The following is a 21,239-nucleotide window of genomic DNA, read 5'->3' on the forward strand; positions in this document are numbered from 1 at the left end:
CACTTAGTGCTGTGAACTTTCCTTTTAGCACCACTTTCATTGTGTCTCATAAGTTTGGGTATGTTGTATATTTATTTTCATTCAATTCTAGAAAGTCTTTAAATTTTTTATTTCTTTATTGACCCATTTTTCTCTCAATAGACAATTGTTCAGTTTCCAGGAGTTTGTAGGCTTTCTGTTGTTTCTGTTGTTGAGATCCAGCTTTAAACCATGGTGGTCTGATAGGATACAGAGAGTTATTTCAATATTCTTGTATCTTTTGAGACTTGGTTTGTGTTTGAGTATGTGGTCAGTTTTGGATAAAGTCATGTGAGGTGCAGAGAAGAAGGTATATTCTTTTGTGTTTGAGTGAAATGTTCTGTAGATATGTTAGATTAATTTTATTTCTCTGTTTAGTTTTTGTCTTGATGACCTGTCCATTGGTGAGGATGGGTTATTGAAGTCTTGCACTATTAGTATGTGAATGTCAGTATGTGGTTTAAGCTGTAGTAGTGTTTCTTTTACAAACTTGGATGCCCTTGTGTTTAGGGCATTGTTATTAAAAACTGAAATGCCTTCTTGGTGGATTTTTCCTTTGGTGAGTATGAAATGTCCTTATTCATCTCTTTTGATTTTGATTTGAAGTCTATTTTGTTAGATATTAGAATAGATATACCAGCTTGCTTCTTAAGTCCATTTGCTTGGAATATCTTTTTCCACCCCTGCACCTTGAAGTAATGTCTATCTTTGATGTTGAGGTATGTTTCTTGTATTCAGCAGAAGCATGGATCCTGTTTTCACATCCATTCTGTTATTCTGTGTCTTTCTACTGAGGAGTTGAGACCATTGATATTGAAGGATATCAGTGACCAATTACTGTTTGTTTCTGTTGTTGGTGGTGGTAGTGTGTGTGTCTGCACATGTAAGCTTGAGTTTCACTTCTTTTGATTTTGCTGGTGTGAGATTATTTCCTGTATTTTCATGTGTGTAGATATCCTTCTTAGGTTAGAGTTTGCCTTCTAGCACCTTCTGTAGGGATGGATCTGTAGATAAATCTTGCTTAAATTTGGCTTTATCATAGAATGTCTTATTTTCTCTGCCTATGGTGATTGAAAGTTTTGCTGCATATAGTAGTCTGGGCTGGCATCTGTGGTCCCTTAGAGGCTTCAGCATATCTGTCCAGGCCCTTCTGGCTTTTAGAATCTCCATTGAGAAGTCAGGTGGAATTCTAATAGGTCTACTTTTATATGCGAGTTGGTCTTTTTTCCCCCGTTAATCTTTTAATTTTTTTTTGTTCTGTATGTTTATTGTTTTGATTATTATGTGCTAAGGGGACTTTCTTTTCTGCTCCAATCTATTTGGTGTTCTATATGCTTCTTGTACCTTTATAGACATCTCCTTCTGTAGGTTAGGGAAATTTTCTTCTATTATTTTGTTGAAAACATTTTCTGGGTCTTTGATCTGGGTTTCTTCTTTTTTCTCTATACCTGTTATTTTTAGATCTCGAGTTTTCACAGTGTCCCAGATTTGTTAGGTGTTTTCCATTAGAACATTTTCTTTTCAGTTTAACATTTATTTTATTGATGTATTCATTTCTTCTATTTTAGATTTTCTCTTTCCTCTCTTGTATTCTGTTGCTGGAGTAGCTTGCCTTGTTTATGGGATTGGTTCTGGGTGAACAGAGAGACAAAGAATGTCTGAGGGCAGCCTACCTGGTTTTCTGGTAGGTGTGGTCTGTGGTTTGTCAGGGTGTGCCTGCTGGGGTTGGGGATTATGATAACAGTAACGGTTGGGGGAGGGAGGCTAGGAGGGGATGAGTAGTCAGTGGGATCCACAGGAGATGTGGGGAGGGGAAGGAAGGCTGCTCCTGGTACTCTGCTGCAGCACTAGGGATGGGACTCGAGTATTAAATTTCAAGTTGAGCTTTGAAGAGAATGTTTAAGCAACAGCTATAATGCTTTTCAGTTTAGCACTGAATACTTTTTTCTGGATGTGAGGCAAGTTAGAGGGACCCACCTCTCTCAGGACTGCTAAAGCACTCGTAAACACTGTGCTGTAATATTATCATCATTACTAAATTCTCCATTTTGTTTAAGACAGGGTCTCACTATGTTGCTTGGGCTGGCATTGAACATATAGGATCCTTCTGCCTCAGGCTCTTGAGTAGAGGACACAGGCTTGTACCCCCACTCCTGACTTGATAATGTACAACCTTTATAGAGCTTCCAAAATCTTGCAACTTATTTTGAGAGTCCAATGTGTGTATACTAATTTAAAACCCATGATTATGAATATATCTGAGTATTTTTAGTAAAAACAAGTCAAAACCTGTCAACCATATCGAGAGCAGTGCACCAGGCTTTCTTTTATTGTTTAATTTTTTTAACTTGTAATTTTACTTGTTTTTGTTAGTGAAAACAAAATGAAGATAGTGGGTTTCAGTCTACTTTCACAGAAATATACCCTTTCACCTTGCTCACATCTGACCTTGTGTTATCATCTCCCTCTAACTCCATATTCCCTGTAGGTTTTCATGTAAGTATAAAACAAATGTGAATAAAATCTAATAATCATGCCAGTGAAATCTCAGTTCTATACAGGAAAGCAAATGTTTCTTTCTTCTCCATTCTGATCCTTTCCTTTGCAATTGCATATACACTCAAATGATGTTTGAGTTCTTTTGTCAAAGTCCTTACATATTCCTGTATCTAGACTAGTTTCTCTGTCTTTTCCTCTGGTGGTTTCAGAATTTCAGGTTTTATACTAAGGCCCCTGAACCACTTTAACTGGATATTGGTTTTAGGGAAAGATCCAGATCCAGAATAAAGCACTATTTGTTACAGTCACTGTGTTTTGGCTAATTCATGTTTTATACCTTTGCCAGATATCAGGTGGCTATAACTTTGTGAATTTATTTCTGAATCCTAGTCTAATGCTGCTTGTTTTCATTGGTTTGCTTTTCGTTTCATAGTGTCTTGTGTTTGGAAGAACGGAGGTCACATGTTCTGTGTGTAGTACAGTTGAGATCAAGCATGTGCTACCTCCCTCATTGCCCCTCCTCTCCAGGGTTTCTGTGGCCATTTGAGATCTCCTTGGCTTTTATTTGAATCTCAGGATTTTCTTTTTAGGTCTGTGAAGAATGTCGGAATCTGAAAGGGGAATGTGTTGATTCTGAAGATGGCTTTGCTGATAGCCATTTTCATACAGCAGTGCTGGCTATCCACAGCCTGAGAGGGCTTTTGGTCTTGTAGTGAGTGCCTTCTCTTTTGTCAGACTTGAATGATTTCGTCATAGAGTTGTTTCACCTCTTTGCTCAATTTTCTTATTTTAGCTGTTGTGAATGGGATTTTCTTCTCAATTATGTGTGTGTGTGTGTGTGTGTGTGTGTGTGTGTGTGTGTGTGTGTGTGTGTGTGTAGGGCTGGGTTTCAGAAGTGTTGGAAAGGTCCAGGTTGCTGAGTGTGACCCTGCATCTTGCTACTCTGCTGCAAGTGTTTGTTAGAACTATGAGTTTCTGTCTGGTAGAGTCTCTAGTATCTTTAACTACAGAGTCAAGTTGTCTGCAAATACAGATAATTTGATGGCTTCCTTTCCAATGGTATTCCTTTTATTTAATTCTTTCTTTCTCTTGCCTTATTGCTCTGGTTAAGATTTCAAGCACTATATTGAGAAAGTGTAGAAAACAATGTCTGTGGTCTTGAGCAAAATTGATGTATAATATTTCAAACAAACAAAATATAGTTTGATTAGTATCAAGTATAAGCTCTAGAACTATATGCTAAGACCAAGACCAATGCTGAGTGTTTGGCAGTACAGGCAGCTGTATAATTTTATTAGTGGCATTTTGTGTATCAAAGAAGGGCAGTTGAGTTGTGGTTTTCAGGAGACATAGCTCTGATGAGAAAAAGCAGTATTTTCAGCATATGTCATTTCAGCAAATAGAAATTAGTTTAATAAAATGCTTTGTTCAGACAGGCACTGAGTACGATGTTTGTGTATTTTCTTTCATTCTAACAGCAAGCCCTCTCTAGTGGCTGCCTCCACACAACTTCCCCTTTCACTTTGTTTTTATTTTTCTCAGGATTATAGGCCATTTTCACATCCTGTCAATAGACTGGTGATTGTTTATGAAAATGTTCTCTTGTAAGGAGATTAACCCATCCTTGAGCAGCCAGTGGAACAGATTATTCTAAGCAAGTCCTTAGTCCTCATCTTTCATTCACCAGTTGCTTAGAACTGTCCCTGATCCCAGAATGTAAAATTTCCAGTCATTTGGGTATTTTCAAAGGCAGATTTTATTTCACTTTTGTAGACATGGTGGAAGAATACCAATCAAAGAAAACAGAACCATGAATGAAAGTTGATATTTTCAGAAGTATATGTATTCAAAATGCTTTATTATAAGGTTTAAATTTTAATTTTTAATTCAAATTTTAAGAAATATTTAAAGTTTGTCTTTCTTGTAGCTATTAAAAGCTTCTGAGTTGCCGGGCGGTGGTGGCGCACGCCTTTAATCCCAGTACTCGGGAGGCAGAGGCAGGCGGATCTCTGTGAGTTCGAGGCCAGCCTGGGCTACCAAGTGAGTTCCAGGAAAGGCACAAAGCTACACAGAGAAACCCTGTCTCGAAAAACCAAAAAAAAAAAAAAGCTTCTGAGTTAATACATTTTTACTGAAAATTTCTCTATTTCTGTTCAGGCAAGGAATTGGTTGTATTTTGATAACAATAATTTAGTCATATATGGCTACTATGAGGTTTTCTTAATATCTGTCTGTCTTCTTTTTAACTGTGTCTTCTAGAGTAGATCCCTAGCAGGAGCCCCAGATTTCTGAGTAAATAGATGACACTGGACTTGTAATATTACCCTTAAAGAAAACAAACAAACACTCCAAAGAATATATTATAAAAGGTAATGATGCTAAAATGATGCTATTCTTTTTATGTTAGTGCTTTTCTATCTTTAAGAAATATATTGTTAGGCCAGGCATGTAGTTCAGTGATAGAGTGTTTACATAGTATGTGTGAGGTCCTCCCCAGCAACACACACACACATACACACACAAAGTTATATATAGTTGATAATGAAAAATATTATATGTAATTATGATCACGGTGTATTGTGTGAGAATTGTATTCCAATGAACAAATCAACTTTTCATATGTAATGATTATATATTAAAATAGAATTAACCTTTATACATTCACTACCTGTGCTGGGTAGTTTTATGTCAATTTGCTACAGGCTAGATTTGCCTGAGAGGAGGGAATCTCAGTTAATGAAATGCCTCCATAAAATCTGGGCTTTAGGCAAGCCTGTAAGGCATATTCTTAATTAATGATTAATGGGAGAGGGCCCAGCCCACTGTGGGTGGTGCCATCCCTGGGCTGGTGGTCCTGGGTTCTATAAGAAAGCAGGCTGAGCAAGCCAGTAACCAGCACTTCTTCATGGCCTCTGCATTAGCTCCTGCCTCCAGGTCCCTGCCCTGTTTGAGTTTCTGTCCTGACTTCCTTCAGTGATGAACAGCAATGAGGAAGTGTAAGCCGAATAAACCCTTTCCTCCCCAAATTGGTTTTTAGCCATAGTGTTTCATCTTTGCAATAGAAACCCTAATACACTAATTTATTCAAGACTCAAAATGTTGTTAACAATCTGTAGTACTTATGTGCTTCGCCTCATTTTTTAAAAGATAAAGGTATTTCATATTATTTTTGAGATTATAATATAATGACATCATTTCCCCCTTCCCTTTCCTCCATCTAAGTCCTCCCATTTACCCCTCCTTGCTCTGTTTTAAATTTATAACCCCCTTTTAATTCATTTTTATTAATATGTAGTTGAGTATGCATATACATATATCTTCCTAAATACAGTCTTCTCGGTCTGCATAATGTTACTTGAATCTCTGTTTCCAGGATTGACCATTGGTATTGGATAACCCATCAATGTGCTCTTCCCTGGGGAAGCCTGTTTGTTCTACCTTCAGTGTTCCTTAGCTCTGCAGTTCTTTGTGTAGGGTTGAGGCCTCCTGGGCTTTCTCCCACCCACTTGGTGTGTCTATTGATATTGTCTTTGTTCAGCTAGTGTTTAGGCAGTCATTTTGGTGAGACTTTATGGATGTAGCTTCTGATATTACTAGGAGACTCAATCACAGCAAACTCCTTGATCCTCTGGGTCTTATGGTCTTTCTGCCCCCTTCTTTCCCAATGTTCCCTGAGCCTTAGATGTGGGAGTGTTTTGTAGATATATCCATTGGAACTGGACTCTGCACTCTGAAACTCCGCGTTTTTATCTCTTATGGTTTTGTACATTTGTCAAAGCTTAGGCTTTCCAGAAACAGATGCAGAGACAAAATTTGGTGATAAAAATGTGTATTAATTATCAGCATCGGGATTAAAGGTCTAGCATTGTTGTTGAGTGTTTACTAAACATGTGTTAGGCCCAGATTTGACCTGTAGAATGCTAGCATTTGTGAGATAATGGAAGAGTTTGCTTTGAGAGAAGTGTTTAATTTGCATGCAGAACTGATACAACTTCTGCCAGTTCTGGAACAAATATTGCCAATTAGATTTGTCCTATATAAGAACGAACTGGCTAGGCTGTCCTATTGCTATTGGCTCAGTACCAAATGATGGGGAAGGACTGAAGTTGAGTCAGGCAGTGCTGTGCACCTGAGGTCAACTCTTGGGACAATAGATGGTAAGAGACTCTTGGCTGACTGTATGCCTGGCATCCGTGCCGTGGGTTCCTCATAAAATACTATTTGATAATTCATCTAGTGAATCCCATATTCATATCATATTTTAAAAAGTAAGTTGAAGCTCAAGTTCCACAAGTTTAGTAGAGTTGTCAGCGAACATACTTACGGGATTGAAACACTGGATATGGCCCTTTTGGCAATGTTAATATTGCTATTTAATGGGATTGCCTATTTTACAATCTGATGATTGTTTCTGCTTGCTTAATTTAGACAAGTTATATACCTTTATATTATTATTTGTAGTTTATTGTTTATATCTGACATATTGACAAGTATATTTGACATGTATGGAAGTGATAGCTGTTTGACATACTTGGGTTTCCTACAATTGTGAGGATGGTATACTCTACCTGAGATTTAGTTTGTACTTGACTGTAACTTTCCATTTGTGTGAAAATATCTAAACTGTCTACCAAATTGTTCTTTGGTTAGTCTTCAAAACTGAGAATTATCTTAGTTCGTATTCACTGTTTTTTTTTCCCCGAGGCAGGGTTTCTCTGTGTAGTTTTGGTGCCTGTCCTGGATCTCGCTCTATAGACCAGGCTGGGCTTGAACTCACAGAGATCCGCCTGGCTCTGCCTCCCAAGTGCTGGGATTTAAGGCGTGCGCCACCACCGTCTGGCCTCCTATTCACTTTCTTAACTTCATATTTAGCATTTCCATATAGAACTTTGTAGTTTTCTAGTTTTTTTTTTTTAATTTTTTAAAGGTTTATTTATTTATTATTATGTATACAGTGTTCTACCTGCACGTATTCCAGCAGGCCAGAAGAGGGCACCAGATCTCATTACAGATGGTTGTGAGCCACCATGTGGTTTCTGGGAATGAACTCAGGACCTTTGGAAGAGCAATCAGTGCTCTTAACCTCTGAGCCATCTCTCCAGCCCAGTTTTCTAGTTTTTTTCTGTTGAGTTTTCTTCTTTTTGTAGATAAAATGTATGATCTACCAGTTTACTTCTAATTTTGGGAACTATAATAAAGATACAGCAATGTAATACTGTTTTCTTTTAGAATCATTTTGTTTGGTATTCCTTAACTTGTTGCTTGTACTTTTATATTTTTTGATTTGTCAGAGCATTTTGGGGAACAGTGTGGAGTCAGTCTTAATGCCACAGAGCACACTGAAGATAACGAGACAGTTTTAGTTGACAACTTTAGGTAATTACATCTAACTTCCCCCAAACTCCAAATTTTAATGATTCTAGTAATAGAAATTAGTGCATGAGTCTATGAGCCTTCTCCATAAAGGGTATTGGAATTGTTATTCTGGTAAAGTACCTGAGCTTATCAGATTGCTAGAATAGATCGTAGACAAATGTTACAAGAGTTAGAAGCCAGTCTCCTGTTTAATATCTAGGATTCTTTTGTAAGGTTAATTTACTTCCTAATTTCAAGTATTTTTGATATCTATAAGATAGGTCTTTTTCTGCCCTTGCCATTTGTAGAGATAACTTAAGATAATGGGTATAAGAGGAATTGGTGATCTTGGGTCATTGTGGGAACAATAATCTTCTGCATGTAAAGCTTTAAATAGAGGTTGAATGCACATAATTGATCTTTATGTAGGTACACTTATAAATAATGTTGTACTTGTTTTTGTCAGGAGTCACTTAGGAAGAGTGACAATTGCCCCCATTGGATTGGCCTTTGGGCATGCCTGTGGTGTATTTTCTTGATTAGTGATTGATAGGAGAGGGCCTCTACCCCACTGGGCAGTGCTGCACCTGGGCAGGTGGTCTTGGGTTGTATAAAAAAAGCAAGCCACCTCTTCCACAGGGTTCCTTGAGCACTGAGGGGAGGGGTTTGTTGGAGACACCCAAGAGGTGTCTAAATATAGGGCTGAGTATTTCTTTTCTTTTTCTTTCTTTCTTTCTTTCTTTCTTTCTTTCTTTCTTTCTTTCTTTCTTTCTTTCTTTCTTTCTTTCTCTCTCTCTCTCTCTCTCTCTCTCTCTCTCTCTCCTCCCTCCCTCTCTCTCTTCTCTCTCTCTTTCTGTCTCTCTCTCTCTCTCTCTCTCTCTCTTTTTTTTTTTTTTTTTTTTTGGTTTTTCAAGACAGGGTTTCTCTGTGTAGCTTTGGAGCCTGTCCTGGAACTCACTCTGTAGTCCAGGCTGGCCTGGAACTCACGGAGATCCGCCTGGCTCTGACTCCCGGGTGCTGGGATTAAAGGCGTGTGCCACTGCTGCCTGGCTTAGGGCTGAATATTTCAATATCTGTCACTCTCTGCATGTTGTCTGGCAGTGAGTCCCTGTACTTGTTCTCATCTGCTACAGGAGGAAGTTTATCTGATGATGGCTGAGCAAGGCACTTATCTATGAGTACAGCAGAATACCATTAAAATAATTTTATTGCTATGTTCCTTTATCAGAACAGTATTATTTGGTTTTACTCTAGGTCTCTGGTGTATTTAGTTCCAGGTTCTTGGTCACCCAAGCAACATCAGGTATGGGTTCCATCCTGTGGAATGGGCCTTAAGTCAAATTAGATATTGGTAGGTTGCTCCCACAAGCCATGTGCCCCCATTGGACTAGTATATCTTACAGGTAGGACATCATGTAGATCCAAGGGCTAGAGATTGTGTTGGTGTTTATGTTTCTCCTTTGATAGCCTGCAGAGCACTTTGTAGTACCAAGAATACTAGCCCGTGTGGGGGAAGGCTCTAGGTAGGAACTGGCTCTGCTTGTTTGTGTTCAATGAATTGTGTAGGTGTGGATGTGGTCTTCAGTTATAGGGCCTTGCTCTCACTTTGTGGAGAGCAGCTTATGTGCAGCAGTAGATGGTCAACAGAAAACAAACTCACCGGCATCTTTGGAGGTTCCTTGTCACATAATGTCATGTTAGGCTTTCCTTTCTCTCTCTATTTCTCTCTCTCTATTTCTCTCTCTCTCTCTCCACATACACACAGAAACACACACACACACACACACACACACACACACACACACACATCCATTGCATATATATTATGGCTTCCAGTTTTGTGCTTTTATGGGATTCCTGTATATGCTAACGAGTGGGTCTTTGTGTTTATATCTGTTTCTTGCACCTATTTGGGGTTGTTTTTCTTCTATTTATTTGTTTTGTACCATTCTGTTTATTTTTATTATATTATATTAATTATGTTATGTTATGTTATATTATATTATATTCCTTTAGAAACCTGTTTGTTTTCTAATGATAGACAGAAAGCAGGTGGATCTGGAGAGAAGAAGGAAGTGGGGAGGAACTGAAGGAGTAGAGGGAGGGGAATCATAATCAGAATATATTATAAGAGAAAAAATATTTTCACTACTACTGCTGCTACTACTACTACTACTACTACTACTACTGCTAAAAGTAAGCCAGTATGAAGCATTCCTCCATTGTCTTTGCTTCACTTTCTGCCCCAAGGCTCCTGCTTTGAGTTCTTGTCTTGACTTCCTCAGTGATGGGTTGGAGTTGTAAGATGAAGTAAGGTCTTTCTTTCCTCATTCAATGTTGGTCAGGGTTTGATCACAGTAATAGAGAAGCAAACTAATACAAAGGTTTAGAAGACTGTAAAATAAATGAATTACTGTCAAATTTAGTTTGCATTTATTATGTTTTTTTCATTATAATCTTAGCAATTCAAGTGAACACAAAGCTGCTTATTATGGTATCTTATTTTTTGTTTATGGTGTGCATATAAGTGATACATATTACCTTTTCATTTGTACAGTGGTACAAATGAAAGTACTTTTAGTATCTTGGAATTCTGAGTGCAATTTGCTGGGAACTCCATTATTTCTTATTTTTTTTCAAATATAGTCTTAATATGTATCCCAGCTTGGCCTTGAATGAATGATCCTCCTTTGTCAGTCTCCCAAGTCCTAGGATTACACACATGGGCTGCTCTACTCAGCTTTGTTTCTGGTTTTATATGAATTACTAGTGTTTCTAAAGTATTTCTTTAGGTTTTGTAAAATAAGTCTATGTTCATTCTTTCATGGTAGTTCATTAGCTAGTAAATAGTTGAACAAAGATTCAAAACCTAGATTTCTCACCTGAATCTATTACATCACCATACAAGGAAAGTAAGGAATTATTTTAGATGACTTGAATTAGGTGTTCCTGCCGGGCGGTGGTGGCGCACGCCTTTAATCCCAGCACTCGGAGGCAGAGCCAGGCGGATCTCTGTGAGTTCGAGGCCAGCCTGGTCTACAGAGCGAGTTCCAGGAAAGGCGCAAAGCTACACAGAGAAACCCTGTCTTGAAAAACAAACAAACAAACAAACAAACAAACAAACAAACAAACAAACAAACAATTAGGTGTTCCTATTCTAATGTAAACTTTTATCTGATCATAATTGAATTTCTTGTAGAAACTAAATTTTCTGTGTACCAAAAAGACCGTGTGCCTTCTGTGTCTGTTACAGACTGATGTCTTCATTGCTCAGCTTCCCCCTCAGTGCCTAGATGAATGTTCATACATGCTCACACATACACACCCCAAACATGCACATTTTCTCATTATAGCTTTGGGATTAGATGCTGCCTAGCATTAGTTTGAGCCATCCTTTACTAAATGCCATGTTACTTTTGAATTGTAGTCTCTCTAAGTCTTTAGTTCTTCATACACTGCCAGTAAGTTTGACTCAGTGAACGAGATCTCAGCTGCTAGGCTGCTGTTTTGAACTCAGTTTCCAGAGCCTGACTTACTGAGTATCGATTCTTTGTGGCCAGGCTCAGTTCAGACTAGCCCATGTTCTAAGAGCGTTAACTCAGGTTTATCTGTTCTGGACCGTATGTTGTATGTCCATCTGTGTGTTCAGAACAGGAGGGAAGATTAACCGTACCCAGTTTATAGTTAACACCTGCTTAAGACCAAACAAATGTGGAAAAACAGACCATTCAGTATCTTTCTGTACATTTTATATGTGCTCACACCATATTTTGGGATAACAGCAAGTAAATGTTCTACTGTTCTGTGTTTTGAAATGTTGATTATATAAAGATCACACACGGCAAGTTGTTTATAGCTTTATTCTATATTCCACTATCTATAGTGGATTTTCTGTTGGAATCACAGAAAGGAAAAAGATATAATAATTGCTTTGTGTAGTTCACAGAATGAAAGTGCAAAATGAGGTGTTTTGAATCTAGTTTGTACTAGGAAACCACATTTAAACATTTCGAGGAAACCACATTTAAACAGCGGTGGTTATCATCAAGTATACAACTTTTCAGCTGTGTCCCAGTTCACATCAGTGAAAACCTTCCACTACTCTATTCCCTATAACCTAACCTCCATCAGATAATGCCAAATAAACTGTGTGGAGTACACAAATTAATATATATCAAATGTACCAAATGCCTTGCTGCCTGTAGGACATTTTCTTAATTAGTGATTGATGGGAGAGTGTGTCTTAGTTACTGTTCTTTTGCTGTGAAGAGACACTATGACCAAGGCAACACTTAAAGAATTTAATTGGAGCCGGGCGTGGTGGCGCACGCCTTTAATCCCAGCACTCGGGAGGCAGAGCCAGGCGGATCTTTGTGAGTTCGAGGCCAGCCTGGGCTACCAAGTGAGCTCCAGGAAAGGCGCAAAGCTACACAGAGAAACCCTGTCTCGAAAAAACCAAAAAAAAAAAAAAAAAAAAAAAAAGAATTTAATTGGGTGCTTGCTTATAATTTTAGAGGGTTAGTCCATGATCATCATGTTGGGAAACAGACAGACATGGCATTGGAGCAGTAGCTGAGAGATTGATATCCTAATCAGAGCCCAGCCCAAGACTCCTAATTCTCCCCCAGTAGTTTCACTAAGTGGATGCCAAGCATTCATACATTTGACTTATTAGTGTAGGGTCTTCTTTTTCTTGTTCACTCTCAGTTTTTGAGATGGAGTCTTGTATTGTATCTCAGGCTGGCCTCAAACTTGTAATCCATCTTTCTCAGTGTAATTGCTAGGATTGTGGGCATGCACTACCATGCCTGGCATTGATGTAATTTTATGTATGGTCTAAATTTAAGTATTTCCATTGTATGTGTTGTAGCCTTTTCTTTCAAACTTTAGGATTAGTTGTTTTCACTGTTGCTCATGAGCAGCCTGCAAAAGGCCAACTATAGTTTTAATGCTTTTGGTTAGAGTGGATCAGAATTAGATTTTAAGAAATCCTAATTTTATAGTATACTATTTACTGGAATGCCATTTATAGAACATAGCTTTCAGGCAGTGAAGTAAGCATAGTTTCTTTTTAAAAGTTTCTAATTGTTTCCCTTAAAGTTAAATAATTAATTAAACTTTAGGCCATTTGTAGTTGCTTTATATATTTATGTATTTTTTCCTTCGTAACTATCTGCATGTTAGATGAGAACACTTTGACCTTCTAAGTGGCACATGCTTGCAGTTTATATTAAATCTCACACTTCAAAATTACCTGAAGCTTTAAAATATGAGATCATAACTGAGGAAAAAGGATTATGCAGTCTAGGCTAGCCTGGGCTACACAGACAAAGTGTGTCTCAAACAAATACACAGGCACATGCACCAGCAAATACCGTTGGCTGATAAGGACCTTAGTTTAGTTGAGCAAGCTTTATGGGTTATCTATAGATTTAAGACTGTGTTGGTGATGTTCTTGCTATAACAACAGCAGAGAAGTGTAAACTATTAGCCAAATCAGATGACACATAAATATTATCATTTGAAGTAGGCAAATAATAAGTTTTGAGGTGTGGGCATCCACAAAGTAGAATGGCAAATCAAGATAGGAAGTTATTCTCTTTCTCTTGTAGGAGCTCAGAAGCTTTCATAGAATAGATAGGCTTTGGGTAGAACTTAATTTATTGCTTTCATTCATTCTAGACTGTTTTCTGAAGAGTGATGTCTATTTCCTTGAGCTCTTTAATTTTCTTGCCAATTTGGATAAACGTGGCAGAAATCCAGCAGGGAGGTCCAGATGAAAAAGAAAAGACTACAGCATTGAAAGGTACATACTTCAATGACTTTTCCCAGCAAATTTCACTGTGCACAGTGAAAATGTAGAAATACTTAGGTCCTGTGTTCATTTCAGCTGTAAAGTAAGAATGTCAGTGCCTAAGCTATTTGCAAGTACTTATATTGCTTACAACAACCATTACAATGCCTGCGATAAATTATAGAGTCAAGATTTCACAGATATAAGACTTCTTAATGCTCTTCCTGCTTAAGGTCATCATTTAATAGCAAAACAAACACTTTCAAGACTTATCAATCAAGATCAGTATCTTTACCATATCTTGCCAAGTGGAGTGTTAAATAATCTGGCCTTCCTGTCTTCTGTTATTATGTTAACTGGGACTGAGGATATTTTGTGCAAGCCATTCCATATTAATACCTCAGAAGGGTTTTTTCTGTGTTGGGGAATTCTGACTTTTAGATGTTTTTTTTTTTTTTCGTGTTTCAATTCTACTGTCTAATATAATTTTATCTCTAGAGGAAGTTTATCACCCAGTTTGTGCTTCTGCCGTTATACTTAAAATTTTAAATGGCTCCCACAGCCCATGTTGCTGTTTTGAAGACTTTGGAGCCTTTAGGAGGCAAGCTCTTCTGGTAAAGAAGGTCACTAAGGATGGTCTTAAGGGCTGTTCCTACTCCTGGTTATGGCATACTCTCTTAGTCCTCTACTCTGCTTCTGTATGAATAGCCCACTCTCATGGTGGACTGGGCCGCTCCTCTGTGCCTTCCTGACTGTGATGGTTGAAATGTCCTAAAACTGTGAGCTCAAGCACTCCTTTCTTCCTGAGGTTTCTGTCAGGTTTTGGTCACAGCAGTAAGTGCAGCTGTCTTGGCCCATCTTTTACAAAGACTGCCTCAGCAGATGTGCAATAAAGTAGCATGTTTTCTAGCTCATTTTCTATCACCTTGATCTTTCCTCTAGAGGTGATGTTCAAGGGAATAGTGGAATTAGTGCTTACCTACAGAAAACAAATTGACCAAGCTGATTGTTGGCTTTGAGTTTTCAGAGAGTCTTCTCAGCCAGAAAGCGGGTGATGGCTTGGATTAGGTTTGTAACAAGGGGATAATAAACAATTCATACACTGATGTTAAGAGATAACATAATTTGCTGCCATATGTAGACATGAAATTATTCATATAGAAATAATATTTAATGTTGTAGTCCTAATTGAGATCGCCTGGGATAATAGTGGAACTAGAAAAGAGAGGTCTAAGGACTTACCCTGGGCAGCTTAACCTTTAGAGTCACCCAGAAGAGGAGCAACTAGTGACAGAGACTAGAAGATCTTACCTAGATGGTTATGTTGGGCTTCCGTCTAAACAGATTGTGTTCCTATCTTCCTTGATGTGAAAATTTGATTCTCAAAGTTGTGGCTTTAAATTATAATCTCCCAGGCAGTATATGAGCACAGGTTGATTTGAGGGGGGAAGTATCATAATGTTAAAGGAGTAGAGGTAGACCATAGAGACAGAACTATCTGGATTCTAATTCAGACTTTCCCTTTTGCCCAACAATAGGAATAACAACCACTCTTATCTTACTCCCAACAATAGGAATAACAATATTTATTATATGTAGGATTATGCAGAGTGATGATAGCTTCATATTGGTGATACAGTTGACCTTAGCACAACATGGTTTTGAACCTCGTTGCCCTATTTAAATGTCAGGTTTTTGGTCTTTGTTTTGTTATTTGAGACAATTTTGAAAATCTTTTCAGAGATTATGTATAATGATAGAAACACATAATTTTTTTTAAAGTTAGGTTTATCATAATTGCACAGAATATATTTTGATAATAATCTACTCTATCATTTACTTCCATTAAATATATCAAAATATGTTATCAAATATTGAAATTTATCAGAATTTATGCACATAAGTACAGGGTGTACATGGTACTAGTTTGTATCAAGAAAAATGTAAACAAATACAGACATGAAATGTTAAATCATGCCATAAAATTAACTATTGTTCCCACTGTACTACCACAAAAGTTTTGTTTCTACTGTACTGTTACCGTTGTGATGAATTCAAGTGTTTCATGTGTCTACTTAAAATGCCATGTAATTTAGCTCATCTCTGTGGTCTGTTGGGTTTCAGTATATTTTGTAAGTTTTTAGGCATGATTCTCAGTGTTTCCTGAATGATTTTCAATGCATATAATACATACAACACAGATAAGATAGTTCACCACCATGGACAGTGGCACACAAGCAGGCCATCCTCCACATTGCCAGCATTTGGAACATGTAGGTCATATAAACAAGATTTGGGGACTAGCAAAATGATTCAGTATAAGAAACCTGTATGCTTTAATAGAAAAGAATGATATTAGCCGGGCGGTGGTGGCGCACGCCTTTAATCCCAGCACTCGGGAGGCAGAGCCAGGAGGATCTCTGTGAGTTCGAGGCCAGCCTGGACTACCAAGTGAGTCCCTGGAAAGGCGCAAAGCTACACAGAGAAACCCTGTCTCGAAAAAAACCAAAAAAAAAAAAAAAAAAAAGAATGATATTAAAAAGGTGTATTTATGCATCATATTGTTATAAAGAATAATGTCAGGAAGTACCTTTACAATGTAGGATGTAGAGAGCTTGTGATGTTATAAAAAAAAATAAAAGAGTGTAGAGGCCACAGATGTTACATGCTCTGAAGGAGTTCCAGTGTAGGGCAGTCGATAAGTAGTAGCTGTAACAGTTGTAGATGTGGTGTGCTGCCTACCACAGAGGAGCCGTCTATACAATTATCAGAGTGGGAGCTGGGGAAAGAAAGGGATCCAAGAATGCCTTGGAGGCTCATTTCAGATGATGCTTGTTCTATTTCAGACAAGGGTCTCATCTTATTAAAGTCAATGCCCAGCATTAGTATCACAGCTTCACTTTAAGGCATGTGGTTTTGTGTATGTAGTGTATATGTATGTTCATGTAGATATGTGCATGTATGGAGGCCAAAGGTTGATGTTGAACATTCTCTACAATTACTCTACACCTAATTTTTTTTGAGACAAGGTCCTTCACTGAACTTGGAACTTTTTGATTTAACTGGGCTGGTGGCAGATGAAGCTGGGCTGATGTCTCTGTCCTCCAGTGCTGTAATTACAGACACATTTCTGTGAACTTGAGTCCTCACACTGGTACGACAAGCACTTTAACAAGGGAACGCTCTCCCCAGACCTGTTTTTCTTGAGTTGTTAAAAAAATAGAGAACACTAAAACAAATACAGTTAGTCAGTCTATCCATTTAGACTTTGTCCCCTCAGGCTGAGCAAGGTAGGACTGAGTGAAAACTTGCCATACTGCCATCAAGTCTTGTAACAAGAAATGAATACGGTTCTAGGAATCAGAAACGAACTGATGATTGGTGTTGAAGACTTCGGTGCTTTTTTATTTTGTGCAGTGACTGTATTTAAAATGTCTGTGTTATCTGTACAGCATGGAATTTTTATTATTTTGACACAAAGATGTCTCCTTTTGGCAATGATAATGATGGTGATTTTTTTTTTTTTGGTTTTTCGAGACAGGGTTTCTCTGTGTAGCTTTGCGCCTTTCCTGGAACTCACTTGGTAGCCCAGGCTGGCCTCGAACTCACAGAGATCCGCCTGCCTCTGCCTCCCAAGTGCTGGGATTAAAGGCGTGCGCCACCACCGCCCGGCTAATGGTGATTTTTTAAAATCTCTCTTTGTTTTAATCCTGGTTTATTATCAACATCTTTAAAAGATAAAAATTAGTTCATATCTGGGCCAGTTGATGTTTTTTAAGAACTGCTTTTCTTTTTAAGATAGAATCTTGAATCTCAGTCAAGCTGTCCTTAAATTTGCTATGTCACCATGATGTCCTTGATATTATACTTGATCGTATATAAAAGGTTGAGAAGCAATTAAGGATGACCATGATACCTACTACCTCTACCTCCCCAGTGTGTAAAGGTAGTGTGTACCACTGTGCCCTGTTATTGTGGGTATTGTTTTATCTATCTATCTGTCTGTCTGTCTGTCTGTCTATCTGTCTATATCTATCATTATCTATCATTATCTATCTATCTATCTATCTATCTATCTATCTATCTATCTATCTATCTATCTATCTATCTATCATCTGTGACGGGTCCTACTAAGTTGCTCAGGGTTGGTTTGAACTCAATGGGTAGTCCTGGATATCCTAGAACTTGCTTCAGCCTGTTGAATGCTGGGATTATAGGTTTGTACCATCATCCCTGGCTGAGAACTTCCTTTTTAGTTAGTAAGAAAAATTTTTATAATTTGATTTTTTTTTCAAAAAAGCAAACAAATGGTAATTTTGCATGAACAAATTTTAAATAATTGAAAAATAAAACTGTACTAAGATTTTCTACTGTGCTGGCAGGTCAGTGCCCCCAAGACTCATGATGTTCAAGGCCCAACTGAATTAGAAAATAAATAAGGAAATGCTTATAAGGTAAATTTTAGAGAAAACTTCAAAGCCTGCAAATCATCTATATCCTAGAATAAAAAAGTTTTACTTTTGTACCGGGCAATGCTATGTAAACAGTGGATGGTGATCATTGACTTGTTCATTGTAGGATATTATTAATCTTACATGGAAAGAATGCACATTTGAAGATAGTTTAATTTTTAATGAATGGAAGGTACTTGAGAATATGAAGTTTCTTAAGAATTTTATAATGTATATAATGAACTATCATCTACACCCCTACTTCCCCTTCAAATGCTCATAAACTCTTCCCAAACCTCTCCCTCCTAACTTCCTGTCTTTATTGTAGTTGGAAGGTTTCTCTAACCACCTGGCTGCATGGTCCTTCAGCCGCTTATAAAGTAATCATCCAGAGGCTTAATATTAATTACCAATTGCATGGCCTATGGCAGGATTCTCACTAGCTAGCTCTTATAACTTAACCCATTTCTATTAATCTCTAAGTTGCCACATGGCCATGGCTTACAGGTACTTTCTCATCTTGCGTCTCCTGGTGGTGGCTCGCAGCGTCTCTCAGCTTCTGCCTTTCTTCCTGACCTCTCCTTGGATTTCCTGCCTGCCTCTAAGCTGCCTTGCCATAGGCCAATGCAGCTTTATCAACCAATCAGAGCAACACATATTACAGTATACAGAAAGACATCCCACAGCACTTAATTATGTTTGGTTTGTGACAGCCCACTAAATCCCATCAGTGCTGCCCATATGCACATGCCTGTGCTGTTTGGAGAGCCCAGTAGCCACACCCTCAGAGAAGAATGTTCTCCCTCTCCCGATAGCTATCAGCTGCTGATAGCTCCTCACTAGTGGACTAGGCCTGGGATCATCTCCTTCTGTTCAGGAATTTTTGCTGGCTTGGTCTGATGTCAGTCTTGTGCAGGTAACCACAGCTGGTGTGAGTTCATGATTGTGAAAACCATGCCGCATCCAGGAGATGGCATTTCACAGTGCTCCTCTCTACCAGCTCTTACATTTTTCTTCTGAGATGTTCCTAGAGCTTTAGTGGCAGGTGGTTGATTGTGGAAGATACACTGGATAACAGTGTACATGTTTGAAAAAATTCAACAGAGTCTATGACTGGGATGAAAAGTGGTGGAGAAACCAGAAGATATGGCAGAATAGTCTGGAAGGAAAGTGTAACTTAAAGTCAGTGGCATGCTTCAGTGGGCAGAGGCAGCTTTCTGTCAAGCGTTATGGCATGATGTCAACTCCTGGGTTACACAGGGTAGAAGCAGAGAAGTCCTGAAAGTTGTCCTTGGACCTCCACATACATTGTGGCATCTCTTGCCCACCAGCAGGTGCACACATACACTATGTGGTCTCTGTGTGCGAAAGTTTCCCTTAACTTACTGTAATGTTGGCAGCAGTGAGGAGGGTGAGGATAGTGATTGCTGTCCTCACAGGAAGGCTTTTGACTCACAGCCAGTCCTGTCATTGCCTGCGGATGGCAATGAAGATAGCTTTGCAGTGAATTCTTCACTTGAAAGATTACCTTTTCCTTTTTCCAGTTTTATAGGATTATGATTTGTCTATCATCTGTTATCCATTTGTTCGACTTCTTCTGGACTTTTGGAAACAGTTCTCTACCCGATCCTCTTTATGTGAATCAGTTTTGGTTTGTCCTCCTCTACTCTTACTGCCAGCTTGCCTGCATTCTGTGCTGATGCTTCCTGGACATTAGTGAACATTACTGCTAATTCATTATCATTATTTACAATAACCTTGATTTAAATTCAGTGACTTTACCTGCTGCTATTCCCAGCCTTATTGATGAAGACTTTGATCAAGAAATTTTTGTCGCTGGGCGGTGGTGGAGCATGTCTTTAATCCCAGCACCCGGGAGGTAGAGGCAGGATCTCTGTGAGTTTGAGGCCAGCCTGGGCTACAGAGCGAGATCCAGGACAGGAACCAAAACTGCACAGAGAAATCCTGTCTCGAAAACCAAAAAAAAAAAAAAAAAAAGTCTGCTAGTAGTCTTTACTTATTTATAATACTTTTTTTACTTTTTTAAAATTCTAATATAATTACATCATTTCCCCCTCTTTCATTTTTTTTCCTCTGATTGCTTCCAAGCACACCTGTAGCTAGAGTTTTCCTTCCTTGCCCACAGTCAGGACAAATCTCTGTCACCCACCAGTCCCACAGCTGCTTAGACCCAACCAAGTAAACACAGAGACTTATATTGCTTACAAACTGTATGGCCGTGGCAGGCTTCTTGCTAACTGTTCTTATAGCTTAAATTAATCCATTTCTATAAATCTATACCTTGCCACGTGGCTGGTGGCTTACCGGCGTCTTCACATGCTGCTGGTCATGGCGGTGGCTGGCAGTGTCCCTCTGCCTCCGCCTTCTGCTTCCCAGAATTCTCCTCTCTCCTTGTCCCACCTACTTCCTGCCTGGTCACTGGCCAATCAGTGTTTTATTTATTGACCAATCAGAGCAATTTGACATACAGACCATTCCACAGCACACACCTCCTGTGCATGGTTAAATTCATGGCCTCCTTTTTGTAGGGTCTGAGGAAATGCTGAAGGAAGACCCCAGACTCAAATAGTATGCAAGAACAAAGAGCATTTAATATTCCAGCATGCATGGGTTCACACCTGTACAAAATGGCCACAATCCTGAGATGAGCGTCAGACTCCTTTTAAACATAGTTAAGAGGAGTTTCAGGGTCAGTTAGGTCATCTTGAATATGATTGGTTAAACAAGCAGCAATTATATTAATATACTTTTAATTGGCTGAGGTTTAGTTATATCATTTTTTGACACGTCTGCACAAGCTTGGATGTGACTCAGAAGGGGCTGCTGGGTTCGTCCTTGAGACACAGTGAGGCTGACTTATACCCTCTGTGTTTGTTCCTCCCTCGACCCTGGATGTGAGGGTCTTGTAGATAAATGGTCCTTTGTTGGAAAAGACACCTTTTTGTCCTCAGAGAACTGGAACCTAATTCAGTTGTGAAAGTGGGAGTGTTTAACCCCTTCATTTTTCTTTGTTTTACACACACACACACACACACACCCCTAAATACATAAATACAGCCTGTTCAGTCTGTGTCATGTTTTCTGTGTGTATGTGATCCCAG

The 21,239-nt window shown here is 38.6% G+C and overlaps 1 protein-coding gene across 12 annotated transcripts in view; it reads left to right on the top strand.

The window, feature by feature from the left end:
- The window catches only part of Arb2a (ARB2 cotranscriptional regulator A), a 448,678-nt gene that overhangs the window by 19,287 nt on the left and 408,152 nt on the right, over positions 1-21,239 (top strand). For 7 of the 12 annotated variants that reach the window (XR_013044776.1, XM_076552006.1, XM_076552007.1 and 4 more), the window contains exon 2: positions 13,555-13,678. The exons of 3 other annotated variants lie outside the window; for them this stretch is intronic. Coding sequence is in view for 7 of the 9 variants with exons in the window: in XM_076552006.1 (XP_076408121.1) it covers positions 13,573-13,678 (106 nt within the window). In the remaining 2 variants the exon portion in view is untranslated. Of the gene's footprint in view, positions 1-4,776; positions 4,887-13,554; positions 13,679-21,239 lie in introns of all 12 variants that reach the window. 2 more of the 12 variants (XM_076552001.1, XM_076552003.1) reach the window with 2 other exon arrangements.

This window comes from Peromyscus maniculatus, chromosome 15 (genome assembly GCF_049852395.1).
Source record: "Peromyscus maniculatus bairdii isolate BWxNUB_F1_BW_parent chromosome 15, HU_Pman_BW_mat_3.1, whole genome shotgun sequence".
Lineage (NCBI taxonomy): Eukaryota > Metazoa > Chordata > Mammalia > Rodentia > Cricetidae > Peromyscus > Peromyscus maniculatus.